This window comes from Oenanthe melanoleuca, chromosome 3 (assembly GCF_029582105.1).
Source record: "Oenanthe melanoleuca isolate GR-GAL-2019-014 chromosome 3, OMel1.0, whole genome shotgun sequence".
NCBI lineage: Eukaryota > Metazoa > Chordata > Aves > Passeriformes > Muscicapidae > Oenanthe > Oenanthe melanoleuca.
The window spans coordinates 28,835,259-28,847,986 of NC_079336.1; the positions used below are offsets into that span (position 1 = coordinate 28,835,259).

At 49.4% G+C, this 12,728-nt stretch overlaps 1 protein-coding gene across 1 annotated transcript; it reads left to right on the top strand.

Moving 5' to 3' along the window:
* Positions 1 to 44: 44 nt before the first annotated feature.
* Positions 45 to 8,118, top strand: MTO1 (mitochondrial tRNA translation optimization 1). The gene is made up of 12 exons (XM_056488058.1): positions 45 to 290; positions 416 to 615; positions 1,025 to 1,142; positions 1,793 to 2,082; positions 4,029 to 4,141; positions 4,276 to 4,466; positions 4,702 to 4,832; positions 5,298 to 5,502; positions 5,586 to 5,757; positions 6,449 to 6,567; positions 7,015 to 7,172; positions 7,347 to 8,118. Exons 1-12 carry the CDS (start codon positions 80 to 82, stop codon positions 7,566 to 7,568), a joined length of 2,130 nt encoding a protein of 709 aa, XP_056344033.1. The 5' UTR covers positions 45 to 79; the 3' UTR covers positions 7,569 to 8,118.
* Positions 8,119 to 12,728: the final 4,610 nt, after the last annotated feature.

Consider the following 12,728-nt stretch of genomic DNA (forward strand, 5'->3'; position numbering starts at 1 on the left):
GGCCGCGGGGAGGCGCCGGGCCCGCCGCTGCCGCCGCCCCGCCTCTCGCTCCCGCTGCCGGGAGGGCCGGCCCGCCGCCATGTTCCTGCGGAGCGGCTGCCGCCGCCTGCCGCTGCCCCCGGCGCCTCGCCCCGGGCACCGCCGGGCGGGCGGCGAGGTCGGGGCGGCGGCAGCGCCGCGCTACGAGGTGGTGGTGATCGGCGGGGGCCATGCGGGCACGGAGGCGGCGGCGGCGGCCGCCCGCGGCGGGGCCCGCACGCTGCTGCTCACGCACAGGATCGGCACCATCGGTACCGCCCGGGCTGGGCGGGGAGAGCCGCCGCGGCGCCTCGGGTCTCCGCGGGCCAGGGAGCGGCCCTGGGCCGGGAGGTGGCGGGAGCCGAGGTGCTGAGGGTGTCCCTGTGTCATTGCCCAGGCGAAATGTCCTGCAACCCGTCCTTCGGCGGCATCGGGAAGGGGCACCTCATGCGGGAGGTGGACGCCCTGGACGGGCTGTGCGGCCGCGTGTGCGACCGCTCCGGCGTTCACTACAAGGTGCTGAACCGCTGCAAGGGCCCGGCCGTGTGGGGCCTCCGCGCGCAGATCGACCGCGGCCTCTACAAGGAGAACATGCAGGTGAGGGTGAGGGTGAGGGTGAGGGCCGGGCGCTGGGACTGGGGTACGCGACTGAGCGTTGCGAAGGAAGGGGCTGTGTTTTGCTTTTCATTATTTACCGACCAAACCTAGATACCTTTCTGTTTGGTACTTCGATGCAGTATAAGTTATTGGAGCTCAGCACAGTTTAAAAGATTCTCCAGTGTTTTAGATAAGGTCAGGCTTCGTGACCAAATAGTTTATTTGAGCTAAAACTATGTGAATGAAAACTTCTACCCGATAGATCAGGATAGTACCGTAACTGAGTGTCTGCCAAATGACCTGGTAAGAATGGAAGTGGGTAATAGATGTTTCAGAAATCAGCAGGGTTTGGGATTGCCCATATGTCTCATAACTTCCTAGATTTTTTCAGTAACTCCTTTCATGGCAGAAAGAAATCCTTAATACACCACTGTTGACAGTTCGTGAGGCATCTGTGGAGGATCTTCTCTTGACAGAGCCAGAACCAGGCCGTCCTGGGAAATGCCAGGTCACGGGAGTTGTGCTGGGTATGTGCTAGAAACTCATTAAGTGCCTTTAGTTACTCCACACTTAAGAGCAGCCTTTGGGGTAAATATTTCTGATTGATGAGAAAAATGAATTATACAACTCTAATCCATTAGTGAAAAAGATGAATTAGCCAGTAGAGCTGGTTTAGGCAAAGCGAACTAAACTGGGTTAATGTGTGTAATACAATATCAAAAATACCTGGATTAGTAGTATACTGGAACGTTAACTAAGTTAATTTTCTTCAGTCTAGTGATACTGGATTCCATGCTGTGGTTTGAGATTTATTTGGTAAATGATGTGTGCTGCCCTCAGTGTTACAGGACCGTGGGGTCCTATTAGTAAGAGGCTTGTACTTCATTACCTCTTGCTGTTCTAATAAACAAGCTTTCCGAAGTAAGGGCCTGGAGATGGGTTTTTCCCAGGAGTGGTTTTCTTTGTTAGGGGTAACTTGCTTAAGAATAATAAATATACAAAAACAACCACATGCTGCTTATTGTAGTTATTACTATTGATGCTTTTATAATGGAAATGCTGGTATTATTTTATAAACCCCCAGTGAACTGTTAGTCTGATTTTAGATAGAAGCACCAGATTTCTGGGGCTTTGCTGACACTAAAATGTGTACATCTCTGAAAACTTGCTGTTTCAGGGGACGGGAGCACAGTGCGTGCTGGGAGTGTTATCCTGACCACCGGCACGTTCCTGAGGGGTGTGATCCACATCGGGCTGGAGACACACCCGGCGGGGCGGCTGGGGGACCAGCCAGCCGTCGGGCTGGCTCACACTCTGGAGAAACTGGGATTTGCTGTGGGCAGGCTGAAGACTGGGACACCGCCCCGGCTTGCCAAGGACACGATTGACTTCAGCGGTCTGGAGGAGCGTGCAGCTGACAACCCTCCAGTGCCCTTCAGCTTCCTCAGCGAGGCCGTGTGGATCAAGGTGGGAGGGCACCCATCAAAGGCACACAGTGGGGAGTGGTTCTGGGAACGTTGTGCTCCTTATCAACCAGGGAATTGGTGGCTGGGAAAGGCAGCTGGGATGTATTTGTACTGGAGGTGCTATGTTTTGGGGGGCTCTCAATGCATGTGTTCTTTTGAATGCAAATACCTTTTTACTCTCACTTCTGAACTTGGGAACTTCTAGAGTCAGAGTTGTGTGAAGGTCATACTGGTACCTAGTATTATTCTTCATGTGCTGGTTACATGGCTGATTCTACAAAATCTTCCAGGATTACACCTGTTTTGTGGAGATTTAGTGTCTGGCTTCTTATCTTAGCTCTGGAATAAGGTTAAAATGTTGAAATTAGACATCATTTATAGTATTGTCTAGGAAAAAGAAAGGATGAATTTATCCACAGAGCTGAGAGGTGGCAGTTTAACAGTAACTTAAAAGCAGAAGAGGTTCAATTTTCTGAAGAAAATCTTGGAAAATTGGCTGTTTTTACATGTAACTTTTTTTTTTTTTTAACATGTTTTAATGTAATTAAACAGCACAGAGTTAAGTATCAGGAGTTAATTTGCACCAGAGGATATAGAAATTGCAATAACCTCTTATAATCAGGGTGGGGCAAATGTAGTATAGCTTCAAGTCCTCAGTATGTGCAGAAGAGGTTTTGAAACAAAGGGTTTTAAATATAACAGCAAAAAGTTGTTAGGCAAACATTCCTAATAACAATTTTGAGTCAAAATTGAGAACATACCGGAAATTTATTTGCCATAAATGTGTTCAAAGAAAAAACAATTTTCAGGCATTTATATATGTGATACCATCCAAGATTTTCCATATATGTTCCCAGAAGTCTGCCTAGTTTATTGCATCATGGTAGAGGAGTTCTGTTTCTTTTAGTACTACTAAAGCATCTCATCTGTCTTTTTTTAATGGGTAACCCAGGTTTTATCAAGCTAAACAATACTTTATTAAATTTGCCATCCTGGTTAGACAGTTACTGTTGATTAAGTTTTCTGGAATGTACAGGCCTCTGAAGTGGCTTCTTTACTGCACCTGCAGTGTATTAATCAAGTTTTCTGGGGTGTATAGGCTTTTGACTCTTTAACTTTCTCAGGATAGCTTTCTTACTCTATGGTATCTAATTCATCTTGAGTTATATAACAACCATTGAACAATTCTTTATTCTTTTGATCTTCAGCTGTTGATTAAGTTCTCTAAGGGGTATGAGTCCATGGAGTTCTCTGCAGGTGCAGTGAGATGATTTTTCAGGGTTTTGTACTGACACTCAGCCAACACAGATCTAAATCAAAACCATGTAAAATCACAAGACTCTTGGATGACTAGTATATAACTCACTGGCAGTTTAAAGAGTTATGGTGCTACATGATCACTATTTTGAGTGTGAGTCTATTGACTCTTTTTCAGGAAAATCCATGGAATACTTTACATGGTGGGGCTTTTTCCAAACTTCAGATTTTTCATGTTAATTGCAGAGTTTTGAGGTTTTGATTCTTTTCCTCCCCAAGAGAATTTTTTTTTCTTCACTAAACCCATTAATTGGCTGTTAGCTGTAGGGTCAGCACTTACTCTTCTAACTCCAGAGCTCATTTTTTCCCCTGTGGTCAGTTTGAATGCGGTGATGTAACATGTTGATTTAATGGTAATATCCATCCTGTAATTAGGAATAAGGCATATAGGATAGAACTTGAATTCCAGACTCCCAGGTTCCATCCTGTTCTCGATCTGGTTTTGGGCATGTTGCACAAGCTGTCAGATCACTGATGTTTGGTCTGTACAGTGGGTATGACAGCACTGCTGCCTGCTCCCAGAAGTGAGAGCCAGCCATCATGGGAAAGGTCTTGGAGATCTCAGAGTTATTTGGTAAGGATACAGTGCTGTGACCAGATTAACTTAGGCCGAGCTTTGGCCTCTTCCAGCCGGAAGATCAGCTGTCCTGTTACCTGACTCACACGAACCTGAAGGCCCAGGAGATTATCCTTGATAACCTCCACCTGAACAACCACGTCAGGGAGACGACCAGGGGCCCACGGTGAGTGTGTGCCATCATGCAGGGCTCTCAAGGGGACAAGCTGGCAGTCTGGAGCTGTGGGTCTCTCCTGCTTCGCTTCTGGAAAGTAACTTTTCCTCCATGTCAGGTGCTCTCATGGCTGTTTACTGTTGCAGGTACTGTCCATCTCTTGAATCAAAGGTTCTGCGCTTCCCAGACCGAGAACATCAGGTGTGGCTGGAGCCTGAAGGCTTGGAGTCCAACGTCATTTACCCCCAAGGCATGTCCATGACACTGCCACCTGAGCTCCAGGAGCAGGTGATCAAATCTGTCCCAGGCCTGGAAAAAGCCAAGATGTTACAGCCAGGTGAGAGGGCTGAGCAGTTTTTAATCTCTTTGTCGTATTTATTTATTAGTTGATGAAAAGCAGGTTTTGTTTAGAGAGTAGCAAAGCAAAGGAAATATGAAGCAAAACTAATTCCTGGATACGGTGATTTTTGCTTTGCTTGATCAGAAATCATAAATAGAATTGATAAGCTATTCTGCTCCACTGATTGCCTTGACAGTCCCTCCTGTAACATCTGTCTTGTTGTGTGTCACAGGCTATGGGGTGCAGTATGACTTTTTAGACCCCCGACAACTGACTGCTTCTCTCGAGTCGCGTCTTGTTCAGCACCTGTTCTTTGCAGGCCAGATAAATGGCACGACAGGCTATGAAGAAGCTGCAGCTCAGGTGGGCACATCTGACTGTTGCATATTCAGCACTCAGAAAGGGGTATTACCTTGCCCTTTGTGATAGTCTTGCTAGGCCCATCTTGTGCTCATGAGATGTTCTTACTTTTGTTGCTCACCCTGATTCCAGACTTGCCTAAAATATTTTTACTTGTGTCTGTACAAGTGTTTGCAGTTGCTGTCACTAAGGATGCAGTAACATTAGTATTTGAAAGTCCTGTCAAGTGTTTCAGCATGGAGACCGTGCAGTGGGTATAATTGAAAACTTGGGAATTGTCTCCAGACACATCCGCAGGGGCTCAGAAGCCCTTCAGACACTCGTAATGTCACAAGAAGGAAACAGCCTGGATTACTGGCACAGACTGTTGTATTTTCCTGGGTAGGGTTTGACGTGTGAGCCTGTGGGTGCAGATGTGCTGGTGTTCTTGCTGAGCAGATGGCTGTTTGGTTTGTTTTGGCTGTGCAGGGCGTGATTGCTGGGATCAACGCTTGCCTGCGGGTTCAGGGCAAGCCCCCGTTCAGGGTGAGTCGCACCGAGGGCTACGTGGGGGTGCTGATCGATGACCTGACCACGCTGGGCACCAGCGAGCCCTACCGCATGTTCACCAGCCGCGTGGAGTTCCGCATGTCCCTGCGGCCCGACAACGCCGACGCCAGGCTCACTCTCAGAGGTGTGCTGCTCTGCCAGCTCTGGCTCTGGCCAGCCCTGCCTGGCTCCAGACCTTTGTCTCACACGCCATCTCTCTCTCTGCAGGGTTTGAGGAGGCTGGGTGTGTCTCGCAGCAGCGATATGAACAAGCAGTTAAGATGAGAGCTGCATTAGAGGATGGGATTGCAACACTGAAATCGCTTCAGTTCAGCATATCCAAATGGTCCCAGTTACTACCAGGGGTTCCCATAAGTAGCAGTCGCAGGTCACCTGTCAGGTAAGGGTTACATCTGGAGCTTTCTGGTTTGACTGTGCCTGCTTCTGGCTAGTGGTGTCACAGCATTTGTCTGTCCTTCCTGAAGCTATCAGTACTCCAAGATTCCAACTTTACCACCTTCAGAGGACACACATCTGATGTTTGCCTATAGAATAAGTATGACATTGATGTTTTTACTGTTCCACGTTTCCTGGTGCTGACATGTGCTCTCAAAGCAAGGGAATGCTCCACTGGCCCAGACAGTTCTTGCTGTCCTTACATGGAGTCGCCAGCTGGGGATGGTTTTGCAGTGGGTTGCAGCGTTGCTTAAAGCTTCGTAAAGCAGCGGTTGATCTAAGACTGGTGTCAGGTGGTAGCTGTTCTTGTACACAAAAGCCCTTACTTCCCTTACTCATACTTCATCTCATCTTTTCTGTTTTAAATCAGTGACTAAGACCTGGCTGACAGAGTGTGTGTGAAAGGTTTCCCTTGGTGCCTTTGCCTTGTCCCTTTTGTCTTGCTGTAAATTTATGAGAAGAGTCTCTCTTCAAGAGTTTAGCAACTCTTCTGTGTACTGAGAGGAGAATTGAGCTTAGCTCTGCAGTTGTTCTGGCTTAAGCTAAGAACTTTAACTTTGAGCTTGGAACAGCTGTTAATATGCCTTACAAGTGTGACTCCTTTTACCATAAATGTTTACTCTTGTTCTCCACAGTGCCTTTGACATCCTTCAGTATCGAGATGTCAACATAGATATTCTGGCAAAGGCTGTCCCGGAGACCCTGGGCAAGCTTGCTCAATGGAGAGAGCTGGCAGAGAGATTGAAAATAGAAGGTAGAGTACAAGGATTAGGTCCTCTTGTGCTGATCTGTATACATTTGTTCATTAAGGGGGGAGCAGTTGTCCTAGTGTGTTTCTTTTTGCTACTTAGAGAAATGAAACACTGTGATCAGAGTGTGAACTTCTTGCCATAAGCCACAGCCCTTTTTATGCACTGGTGTTTCACTCTGTGGGTAAGATCACTCTGAGTTTTTTTCCTCCTCCTGCCTCATCAAATAGACCATCCTTCATTGTGATGTATCTATATTCCTGTAACAAATCAAAGAGTATGACTTCGTCCTAAGCAGTGATGTGAATTAGGCTCTATAATCTAGGAGGCTGGAAATTTCCTTAGGAATTTCGACCAGCTCAGTGGAATTTCTCGTTGTGCTTTCTAGACTTCCTGAAACAAGTGACTTGTTTCACATCTCTATCTGCCTTTCTTGTTCCCCTGACTCACAGCTGCTTACGAGTGGTGTGTAGTCAATCAGCAGCAGGAGATGGAAGAGGTGCGTCACGATGAGGCGCTGGAGCTGCCTGATGATCTGGATTACTTTGCCATTGACGCCTCGCTCTCCGCAGAGGTGCGGGAGAAGCTGGACGCAAACCGCCCCCAGACGGTGAGAAACTCAGCCACAGCAGGGCTGAGCAGCACTGAAATCCCTTCTCTCTTCTCAAGGGGCAGGGGGTGAAAGAATCAGGGAAAGGAACACCCACAGGTTTTGATCTCGTTTCTCACTAGCTCCAGTGTGTAGGTGTGGTGGTGGTTAACTTGTACCTGTCTCCATGTGCAGATCGGTGCGGTCAGCCGCATCCCTGGAATCACACCAGCTGCCATTGTTAACCTGCTGAGATTTGTGAAAACCAATCACCGGAAGACAGAGAAGCTAAAAGCTGTGACTCAGTCTGGGGAGTACTTCCCAGGGAAAATGTACTCAGGCAAAGCAACTTCACAAAGACAGATTTCAGCAGAGTTTTCTGAAGAGGAGACAAAGTTTGTTAAAACCTCTTCGTAGAGAACGGCACTGATCCTGCCAGCTTTGTGGCCAGATCAGCTGTGCTCCTGAGCCTCTTCCCAGATAACACCCATGCTGGCTGGATCCAAAGCAGTTGTAGTTGGGTTCTATGACAGTGTCATTGCATACAACAAAGATGAGTGAACAAAGTAAATGCTCAGAAACCTTAAAACAGCTTGTGATTTTGCTGATGCAAATGGAGAGACAGGAGAACTGCTTTTAAAATTCCACTCATTTGGAAGACTTCAGATAGTCAAAATCTGCATCTTGTAAAGGACAATGTTTAGTTCTTCTGAAATGTTACCATGCAAAGCCCATGGCAGCACAGGAGGATTGGAGCTGAAAAGTGTGTTCCATTGAGTTCAGGACTTGTGTTCACAGCTGTGCAGTGACTGCACAGGCTGGTGTCTCGTGTGGTGTCAGCCAGTAGGAGACACTTGGCTATGGAAACGTGCCACACGAATATTTAAAGTTACCTAGGAGACTGAATGTAAACCCCACATCCTGCAGGTGTTTTTCTCTTTTAAAATAAAGATTGACTTGAAACTTGCTGAAGAGCTTGGTTTTCACTTAGCTTTCAGCAGGCCTCACCAGTTCGCTGGATCACTGTTCCCACACAAGGTGGGCTGAGATGGACTGCAGAGCTGGACAAGGCTGGGTGCTGAGGAGGGTGGGGGATGTGGGAAGCTGCCCCGTGGACCTGGGCAGCCTGGGCATTGTGAAGCTCTGTCGGATATGCTGTGGGCTGGGGGAGTGGGATTCTCATCAGCACTGGTCCTGCAACTGACAGGAATAGAACTTGAGTTTGAGCGAGGTCCAAGTTGTTTGGATCAACTGGGCAGTTGATTACTCACCTGTGAGACACAAGGAATTCAGTTGTTGCTGTGCACCTACCAAATCCTTGCTTGACTCAAGCAGCATTTCTGATGCTGGTCATATTTCTGAGTGTCCTCTGGCTTTAGAACACATTTTGATACAGTAAAATCAGAGAATCTTACAGGTTGAAAAAAACATTAAGTCCAACCATGACCCAAATACATGTCATTTTGAAGTGATGATTCTGGAAATTTCTCTGGCATATTTGCTCTGGGTGAGGGTTGCTCTCCTGTCCAGAGAAAGGAGTCAGAGCAAATCCCTTTTGACAGAGACCCTGTCATGCAGCAGGAGGATGAGCAGAGTTTGCAGTTTGGTTGGGACATTATCCCACCTGCCTGAAAGCACTTCCCTGTCACCATCCACTGGCTTGTGTGGAAGACCTTTAGACACGTGATCTGTAGGTCAGTTCATGTCAGAATGGCTCAGAACAGCAAACATCTTTGTGTCTGTATGCTCCTTCATATCTGTGGCCTGTTTTCCTGCCATCCTTGTTGGCTCAAAGATTTGCTTCAACCTTGCAGACCCTAAGTTCAGCATAAGAAAGGCAGCTATGGTTTCTGTGGTGGAACTCGGCCTCCAAGTATGGTGCTCATGGAATTCCAGCTATGTGAATTCAAAGAAACCCTAAATCTTCACTTTTAATCCGATTATGCAATCTCAAAACTGCATTTCCTAGTTCTTGTCAGTGGTCATTTGACAGGACTATTTAGTTTTCAATACTGTGTGTCTTTAAAGGCAAGTACCTTGCAGCTTGCTACAAAAGGAAACATTTTCCCCATCTTTGTGTGCTAAGTTTTTCTGTGCTTCTGGTCTCACACAAGCAGCATAAATGAAAGCATGATTCCACTGAGCTGGGCTGTGCCAGTGTCAGGAAGAGCAGAAGGAGGGGAATTTTTGTACTTTGACAATTTCATAATGCACAGCTGTGGTCTAAGGAGGGGGGAGGAGTTGAGTTCAGGGGAAATTGAAGTCATAAGCACATTGCTTCCCAGCAGATCTGTAACAACTGCTCTTTCTGTTTCAGTGTGAAGTGGGTCTTTGGCTGCTGGTGAGTTCCCTTGTTAAGACAGGGTGTCCTCTGTTCACATATGTAGGTTAATGATGTCCTTATTTGCTGAAATGGAAAACCTGGCATATCCACAAGATTGAGGACTGGCTGTCCCTCAGGTATTGGCTTCATGTGTACAGAACTTGCCACAGTATTTTGTGCTTGTTGAACAGTTCTTGTTTGAGAAGACTTTTAACATGAAAAGAAATTGCTGCAAGTAGTTCTATTCATTTTGGTAAGAAAACCAAGCACATAAAGGCTGAATAATCTGCTTCAGTAGCATGGGCAGATAGGAGAGACACCTTGTACCATCTGATTTCTAAGCACTGGGGATTTGTTACAAGGCCCAAGGTTTGGTTTTTACATGAAGACAAAGTGAGCTTAGACCCTCCCAGGTCCTGTGGCCTTGCTAAGACCAACAGGATGGGAAGGGCAGAACTGGAGGATCTGCTTTTAACATGGGTGTCTGCTTGCTTTTCCTTGTCTGTGCAGTAATGAATGGCACTTTGTTGTCCTGTAATCCTCGCTGTCACCAGGCAAGCAGGAGGGAAGATGTGTGGTGAGGTTGACCTAACCTGTTGCCCATACCAACTGTCCTTGTGTTCCCTGCTTCAATGTGTGTGTCTCTCTTTCCCTCCTGCAGAACATAGGCCTGGTGATCAGCACTCTTTCCTCACATATCTACCACTCTATCTTATCCCAGATTTTTACAACTTCTTTTCTTTCCCTACTCTAGTTTTCATTTCATATGGTACTTGAACTGAGCAGTTTATTTGTATTGTCTTTATTTCTGCCTGGGAGATGAAAGCAAGAGAAAAATGGAAAGGCATTTTATGCTAGGAGACCCTAACAGCTGCAGCCTTGGATGGTCTCGGTGCTGCTGGGATGTTGGCAGTGGTGCAGCAGTGGCTGATTGTCTTAGTTCCCCACTTGGCTGGCCCTTGGCAAGCACAGTGTGCCTCCTAGTTGTGCATTGCCCTTGCACTTTGTTAAGTAACAGCCTTCACAGGCAGTGGTTTTAGATGCTCAGGGGTTACCAGCTTTGATGACCATACTTCCCAGGCTGTGTTCCTCATGCAGTGACAGGTATCTCAGGATGTCATTTAGTGGATGCAGGGAGGAATCTCTTGTCCCCTTGGAGGTGCTGTTTCCATGGAGGAGGTGCTCTCAGTTCTTCCCATCAAACCACGGCCGATGGTGCTCAGAGTCCTTCCAGGGTATTGTTTCCATCTTCTGCCTTGACTTCATGGCACTACTGAGAAATAAAAAGTGTCTTTCCCCTCCTTTGATTAAAATTAGTGGTGTCCAGGCATTCATATGAGATGAGAGACTTGCACAGCAATTGCTATGTCATAAAGGGTGGAGAAAAAAGGATTGATTCTTGATCTACTGTTTAACTGACAGTGATGCTTCGGGGAAACAAGCTGTGCTTTTGTCTCCTTTCTAAACTGCTGCACAGGTTTAACCCCTCAAGGGTAGCTCTGAGAGAGGAGACTGATGTGGATCCCCACCAGAAGATCTCTGACTCCATCCTTACCATTGTGTGGTGGCCATGCCTGGTGCCTGAGCCTTGACCTCTGTACCAAGGAATGCAGTATTGGCAGACCTTCTATCCTGAAAGCTGGAGGCTGCACCTTCTCCACATCTTTGCAGACCTAAGACGGAATGTGACGGGTGCTCAGCTCTGCACAGGCACAGGCACAGCCTCAGCCTCCCTGTCTGTGTCCCTCGGAGTGGGAGCGCCCCCGCTGTGGCAGGAGAGGCTGAGCAGAGCCACGCGTGGGGCTGCAAAGGCAGGAGCAGAGCTCAGCAAACCCCGGCTGCGGCAGGGACGGGGGGATGAGTGAGGGGTGGAGGTGCTCCTGTCTGGCACCAGCTGCAGCACTCACCTCCAGGAGGGACATTTTCAGGGACTGAAAGCGCACTCTGTTCTTGTTCCGAGTGACTTGGTGCTGGTTGGGGTTGACTGAAGAGCGGGCACGGCGCCAGGTGGGCAGTGAGCTCACCCCGCCTTTCAGGGCAGCACAGAGGGGAGGTGACAACAGCCTCGTTTCTTCCCCTGCCATCTACTGTGGCTTAGCTTGAAAATTGCCGTGCACGACCAGGTGGTGACCTGTGCCACACGTGTGCAGGACTTTTGGAGTCGCAAGTGGAACGGCTGCTGTGCCTGGCAGTGCTGAGCTGGCACTCCAGCGAGGTTTTGTCCTTGTCCCCCCGCATCTCGGCAGACTTTGGCCAGGGGGCAGGGCCGGCTTGGTGACACTGTCCCAACTCTGGCCAGGGGGCAGGGCCGGCTGGTGACACTGTCCCGGCGCCGGCTGGTGACTGTCCCGGCGCTGGCCAGGGGGCAGGACTGGCTGGTGACTGTCCCGCCCTGGCTGGTGGCCCTGTCCCGGCCTGGCTGGTGACACTGTCCCGGCCTGGCTGGTGACTGTCCCGGCGCTGGCTGGTGGCTGTCCCGGCCTGGCTGGTGACACTGTCCCGGCCTGGCTGGTGGCACTGTCCCGGCCTGGCTGGTGACTGTCCCGGCGCTGGCTGGTGGCTGTCCCGGCCTGGCTGGTGACACTGTCCCGGCCTGGCTGGTGACTGTCCCGGCGCTGGCTGGTGGCCCTGTCCCGGCCTGGCTGGTGACACTGTCCCGGCGCTGGCTGGTGACTGTCCCGGCGCTGGCTGGTGACACTGTCCCGGCGCTGGCTGGTGACACTGTCCCGGCGCTGGCTGTCCCAGCGCTGGCTGTCCCGGCCTGGCTGGCGGCTGTCCCGGCGCTGGCTGGTGGCACTGTCCCGGCGCTGGCTGGTGGCACTGTCCCATCGCTGGCTGTCCCGGCCTGGCTGGCGGCTGTCCCAGCGCTGGCCGGGGCACAGGAGGCGGCAGGCGGCGCTGGAAGCAGCCATGGCAGCCCCGCCGCCGCGCTGATCCCGGCTCTCCGCTGCGCCGCGTGTGCTGCCGCCGGGGCAGCGCCCGCCCCAGTGAGGAGCAGGAATTTCCCTCCCAGGGAAGCGCCGCAGTACAGCCGAGCCCCGCTCAGGGTGCTTTTCCTTCTCCCATCCCGGGCCACATCTGCACACCCCTCCTTCTCCAAAGATTTGGGGCTCTGCAATCCACAAAAGTGCTTTAGCAGCAGGCTGGGTGATATTAGTTACAAGTAATGTCGATCAAACAACTTATAATCACATTTAAATTCTTCTATTCCTTCCTTTTTTCCTCTGGAAAAGGCTATTAAAGGACATACTTTA